This window comes from Nicotiana tabacum, chromosome 4 (genome assembly GCF_000715075.1).
Source record: "Nicotiana tabacum cultivar K326 chromosome 4, ASM71507v2, whole genome shotgun sequence".
Classification (NCBI taxonomy): domain Eukaryota; kingdom Viridiplantae; phylum Streptophyta; class Magnoliopsida; order Solanales; family Solanaceae; genus Nicotiana; species Nicotiana tabacum.
This window is the reverse complement of record NC_134083.1, coordinates 27,830,016-27,836,298: the sequence shown is the minus strand read 5'-3', so window position 1 is coordinate 27,836,298 and position 6,283 is coordinate 27,830,016. Positions and strand designations below refer to the sequence as shown.

The 6,283-nt window shown below is 34.8% G+C and overlaps 1 protein-coding gene and 1 non-coding gene across 2 annotated transcripts; one reads left to right on the top strand and one right to left on the bottom strand.

The window, feature by feature from the left end:
* Positions 1-452: 452 nt before the first annotated feature.
* Positions 453-524, top strand: TRNAD-GUC (transfer RNA aspartic acid (anticodon GUC)). Its single transcript has one exon. It is a non-coding gene; the product is annotated as a tRNA-Asp (tRNA).
* Positions 525-1,030: 506 nt separating this feature from the next.
* Positions 1,031-3,497, bottom strand: LOC107774692 (putative UDP-arabinopyranose mutase 2). The gene is made up of 4 exons (XM_016594316.2): positions 3,027-3,497; positions 2,111-2,361; positions 1,858-2,026; positions 1,031-1,586 (listed from the first exon to the last, which is right to left on the bottom strand). The coding sequence occupies exons 1-4, from the start codon at positions 3,354-3,356 to the stop codon at positions 1,242-1,244; spliced, it is 1,095 nt and encodes a 364-aa protein (XP_016449802.1). The 5' UTR covers positions 3,357-3,497; the 3' UTR covers positions 1,031-1,241.
* Between the last annotated feature and the right edge of the window lie 2,786 nt (positions 3,498-6,283).

The window sequence follows — 6,283 nt, the reverse complement described above, 5'->3', positions numbered from 1 at the left end:
ATTAATTACAATTAGATCCTTAAACTATATAAATATTTAAGAGCATAAAAGTCGATTAATATTTTAGGGATATTTTAGTCGTTCAACATTTAACATAAATTATTCGTGCTTTTATAATAATAATATAATATAAATAGATAGATAGAGATAGATATTGCAGTTATATGCTTTTAGCTAGTCAGTTGTGGAACATTAATTAATTGTATGATATTTTACGAGACATTAAAAGACCAGATCAAATTGTTGTATCTGATTCACTATCTTCGGAGTCCAACTCGCGGTTGTGTTGATTGATATTGTTATGTTTTATCTCCAAAGATATAGCAAGACACTCGTAATTTATGAACTGCAGTTCGATAGTCTTTATTGATTTGTATGGTGTTATTCTGTAATGTAAACCTTCTACATATTGCATGGGAATATAAAACTTTGTGTTAAGAGTTTGACACCAAGTCGTTGTAGTATAGTGGTGAGTATTCCCGCCTGTCACGCGGGTGACCCGGGTTCGATCCCCGGCAACGGCGTTTTTTTTGTTTTTAATTTAATCCGAATAGCTTTGACACTCTTTTCCGTTTGAAAACTTTTTATTTCCAGAGATCTATGCGAACTATATTTTCTTCAAAATCTCAATATTTTGATCAGCTTAAACTTTCCTATTTTCCCACCCGTTTTGCCTATCTATTTACCTGTAACAATAGAGAAAGAAATGCCAATTTTTTTGCTGCTGTATATCTTCCAAGACCAACTGTTACATTCTATTTCTTAAAACATCTTAGTTTTAACAATGTTGCTATTATTCCTAATTGATTGCCTAGTCAATCGTATATGTCTAGGTGTTCCATATTCAGAAAGGTTTATTAATATTATGGCGTTCCAATGTGATGATTTTTCTTAGGCCAATCTGTCGTTTCTCTTTTGATTTTTCTACTCAGAAAGTTTGCTTTTGGCTTTGCATTACGGAAATTTTGAGAACACAACAAAAGCCAACTTGTTGAAGAATATGCTTCTGAAATCCAAAACAGCCGGCAGGTAAGAAAAAAAAATAGTTTTGATTAAATTAATGGCATAGTCGCATAGATATTGTCCTCAACTCTCCGGACATAACAAGATTAACAACCTCCGTACTACAAAACATAATTAAAAGGACAAAACGCTTGAACTGAGAAGACGATGATAGTAATACAACTACAAGCACCTATAACCAAGGTGAACTATGAGTTAAAGTACTCTATTGATTTTATCTATTTTGAGCTGCCATTGGGTAATTTCACAGCAGCAGCCGCCGCAGATGGGTTGAGCTCGTTCCATGCTTCAATCCATGTGATCATAGCATCTGCCAGCTTGTTAAAGTAATCATCCACTTTGCCAAGTTTTGCCTTCACTTGTTTGGAGAGTTCAAGGTAGCATTTTTGGACAGAGGTGCAGTCCTTTGGAAGGGCAACAGATTGGAAGAATGGGATCAACTCCTCTTGCCAGTAAATACCCTTGTATTCCTTCTTGAGGTTCACAAATGGATTGCTGGCCTTGCTGTGCCAGATGTATGGCAGACCTGTCTTGACTCCCAATCCTAAATGATCACAGATCACCTGCACAAACAAGAAATTCCACTTCATCTTTGGCGTAAAATACTAAACGATAGAAGACGTAATCACAGCTGGATGCAGCCTTTGTACAATGTGCGAGTGCGTGTGTGGAAAACCACTGAATATTCAACAATTATTTATTCCTAAACTGATATACACAATTAGTTCAGTCTAAAAACTCTAAAGATTAAACACAAAGTTTAAATGCTGGATCTGCTTCTCGACAGTATAATACCAAAGCAAAAAATGCTGGTAATGGAACAATTAGCAGTACCTTGGTGCACCAACCAGCCCACATATCGTCGTAGCGTCCAATAGGCTGTCCATCGCCCATGAGTCCAAAGTACATAGCAGGGCCAATCAACTCACGGTCGAATGCCAAATTCATGCCACACATAGGGAAGAGGGTTCCTTTTGGGATAGTCATAACAGCATCAACATACCTGAAAAAGACAACACACGAGTTAGAGACCTTCGCATTAAGGAATTAAGACCAAGAAAATCTAAAAGTGAGATGGCATTGATACCTAGTGTTCCTTTCAAGAGGCTTGACAAGCTGGGTAGGTGCATCATAATCAGGGATGTTGAGCCAGAGACCATGTGAAACTGCAGTAGGTACACCTTCACGGAGACTGAATGGGTACCCACGCACAAAATCTGCACCCTCTCTGTACGGATCATACAATGTGTTGAAGAAAAATGGACTTGATGGGGACAACAGATTTTTAATGTGTTGCTCAAGTGCATTAATTTCCTTGCCAGTTGGGTCCTTGGCTACCTGTAAATTAATACAAAATACCAATCCATTAATACCACTTACACCACTTCTTTCCTCACTTTAAAGCACTAAAATTGAGCAAGAGACCTGTTACCAAAATGTTGATAACCACAATCAAAGTTACACTATACTATAGGTATATTTGGTACATCCCCATCTACTGGAAAAATGTTCCCTTTTCAAATATATATAATCAATAAGATACAGACTCGGAGCAATTAGAGACCCAGCATTTGACACAGTGCAGCAAAATTTACTGTTACACATTCAAAACAAGTCACAATTAAGAATTTACATCAGATCCAGTCTTATCTATCGAAAACAGCCTCTCCACCCTCATATGTAAGGTCTGCCTCCGCATACCCCAGGATTTCACTGGGGTTTGTTGTTGTTATCATATCCAGTCTTATATGAAACAACTAACAAAGATAATTGCATCATTCCATATCTCTTAAATAGTTTAGCAGATCGAGTGTCTCATTCCCAAAACAGGAGTAAGAAATCAAAATCTAATTTTTATAACGCTTATCAACATAAAGTGAGAAGTAAAAATCCAATCATTGACACACAAAATTCAGCAAATAAAGAACAAATTAGAGCAGTAAGAACAATTTTTAGAAAAGGGGTTGCAAAATCCAACAGAAAAAAGAGAAAAAAAATCTTACAAAGCAATCGTCGTCAATGGTGTAGATGTACTTCTTCTTGGAAACCATATAACCAAAGCAACGGCAAGCGGAATCCTTGAAAGAGATACAAGAAGCCTTAGGACCCAGAATTTTGTTAATGTCATTACGATTATAAAGCTCGTAATCGAAACCTTCAGGGACCTTAATGACCTTAGAAGGGTCACCATCTTGAACAATGATAAGATGGTAAGCCTGGAAAAAAGGCCTCCACTGCTCCAAGAAATCAAGGTTTCTGATTGTGGGAATAACTATGTCAAGTTCATCTTTCAGAAGAGGGGTTGGAGCAACAGAAGCAGAAGCCTTTGCCATTTGTGTTAATTAATGTAAATAAATAAATTGGAGCGTTTCACTTTCTGAAGAGGTGTAAATAAGAGGGAGTTTATATAGATAGAGAAAAATAAAGAGAAGTGAAAAATGGAATTCAAAGGGAAGGGGTGGTGCCCATGTTTGTGTCCGCGTACAAGTGAAACTCCTGAATAAAGAGAGCGGTGGCACGTGATACAACCATGTCATCAAAGCGTTACTTGTCAATTAGAAAAAGGGCCAATCCAACCCGATTAATACGCAACAAATTTTATTGTGTTTGAAGTTAATGTTACTTATAAATAAAACAACAAATTTTATTGTGTTTTGAAATAAATGTTACTTATACATTACTTTCCTAGGACAAGAGCGGTTGCTCTGATGGTAAGCAACCCCCACTTTCAAATATTGAATTTTACATACATTGCTACTTGAATCGTTTTGAAATAATATTTGCATTTTATGCTCAACTTAAAAGAAATTTAATCATGCTATTTTCTATAGTTAAGAGATTAGTAAATATTCGAAAAGATAATAATGAGAGTAAAAATTTATTTGACTTCCGTAAAAGGTAATAGTGTCATCAAATAGACAGAAAAATTATTTTGGACTTTCTCATTGCGGCAAAAATTAAATTTACATGGGTTAATCTGCCAAAAATTCATCCCAAATATTGAAAACATACCATACTTGATGTTTGATACTAGTGCATTTCTCATTTGGATCGCATTTTTTCGGTGATTTTATTTTTATGACAAAGAAAACACAAGAACCATGACTATTTGAACCATTTTATTCAATTGGTTTTGAATAATTTGATTAGTACAAACCCTAAAGTATGAACTTAAGATATTTAGTTGTTTGCTTTTTACAAAATAAAATAAAAATATTTAACCTTGAAGGGCAGATAATACAAATCTGACAGAAGTTATTCTTAATCCGGTTGAAATTGACGGTAACAAATTTCAACTTTAATTGACTAATAAGCAAAAGGAAACGGAGACTTCTAATGACTTCGAGTATGAGAAAAGGGCCATCTTCTAATGAGTTCTCGTGTTTTTTTTCCGCATAAATGATAGTAAGTGATTCAGATCATTTATAATTTGAATAGAAGAAATTAACTTTAGAATATTTTTATATTTTATTTACCAATTTTTTGCATTATTTTAAAAAAAAGAAGTTATATAATAAAAAAACATTAATAATAAGTCATAGGTTCGATTTCCCTTTTTTTTTTTGTTTATCTTGAGCTAGTGATCTTCCTTAGTAGGTAATTTGCTCAAATTGGACACTTTGATACCATTCTTGATTTTTTAACTCTTTAAATTTAAGAAGTGTTGTCTCTCACATGTTCTATTGACACTATTTTTGACTTTTAATCTTAAAGATTTGTCCATAAAGTAAGCAAAGATAAAAAAATCTCTACAGGTCATTGAATATAATTTCTTGCGTAATTGAAGCCTCACAGATGCCAAATGGAAAAAGAGAGAAAAATTGAAAATTTGAAGGACGGTAAAGGCGCAATTACTAGTATAATAGAAAACATAAAACGTAAGGGAGCGGGGAAAGTGGAAACGTGCAAAACCGGCGTTAGAAGGGGACGTTAAGGGGGCTGGGTGCTTCGAGGTGGGCCGGCCAATGAGTCTTGGGACAAAAAAAAAGATGATATAGGATGAACAATGCAGTCATTCTGGTCCATAGAAAATGAATTTGTACAAATGTACAATTGAGCAATAAAGGGAAACTGCCGGTTGGTCTGGTAGTTTACCTAAATCTATATAGCCACCGACAGCGGGGTAAAACAAATATAGCCACCGCCCACCGACATAGCAGCGGCATAGCTAGAACTTCTTTTGGGATCTTACCAACAAACATTGTAAGACCCTCTTTGGATTAGCTGAATTTAAGTAGTTTTTAAGCCCCAAATGAAGCTTAATTTATAGATAAGTAGTTACGTGTTTGGATAGAAGTGTTGAAACTTAAAATAAACAGTTGTTGTGTTTGGTAAAACATGTTGATAAGTACTTTTTTTTATTAAAATGCCTTAAACCTGTTAACACTAAAAAGAGTAGATTATTGCAATATTTTATTTTTAAATTGATGCAAATACAAATTAATTAATGTCTCAATTCACTTTAAGCTAAAATCGGTTAGTTAAGATTATTTTAAACTATAAACATAAGAAATAACATAAAATACGTAATAATTTTACTAAAGTTTGTAAGTAAATGTTCATAATGATAGCTATATGACATACTAAAAAAGTTAATTAGGCGTATAACCACAACGATAGCACTTTATGCAATCTGTAAGCAAGAATTTAGAAGAGGAGACTGGTTTATTATTTATATACCTGCTCACACTCAAATGTGAAATGTTTGATTATTAGCAATTAAATATTTAAATAATAATATCAATTGAAAGAGAAAAGAGAAACAGTCGGGTAGTATTTCAAGTAACCCATTGTGGACAACAGAAGAATGGAATCGCATAATCGACAGGAGGAGGAAGAAAGAAAGTCGGGAGGGAATAACGGTTTTAGAGATAATAATAAAATTATAAGGGTAATAAGGTATTACTTTTGACTTGTTTTAAGTTGTTTTGGCTTAATTAAGCTAAGAACCTTAACTAGTGGCAATTAACTCTGACAAAATAACTGCTCTCGGCGCACGATTAGGGTGGCTTGTCTAACGTGCGCTTCTGGCCAAAATGGGGAGAGGAAGACCCCGGAAAACGGATACACAGACTCCGATCATGGATTAACAAAGTGCTGATGGGAAAAGCTTAGGGAAAGGTCAAATTAACTATCCGAAATGAGTGAGAATTGATGGTGACGGAGGCTCAATTTCGCCAGTAAACTCAGCAAAGGAACAGGAAAATCAAGGCAAAATTATGGAAATTGAGGCAGATAAGCTAAGTTCAGTTGGGATTGC

Excerpts from the sequence above, each read along its gene's own strand:
- LOC107774692 (XM_016594316.2), bottom strand. The coding sequence starts at position 3,356 with ATGGCAAAGGCTTCTGCTTCTGTTGCTCCAACCCCTCTTCTGAAAGAT. Across the intron at positions 2,362-3,026 it reads CCATTGACGACGATTGCTTT|GTAGCCAAGGACCCAACTGG; the intron begins GTAAGATTTTTT and ends ATTAATTTACAG. Across the intron at positions 2,027-2,110 it reads CCTCTTGAAAGGAACACTAG|GTATGTTGATGCTGTTATGA; the intron begins GTATCAATGCCA and ends TGTCTTTTTCAG.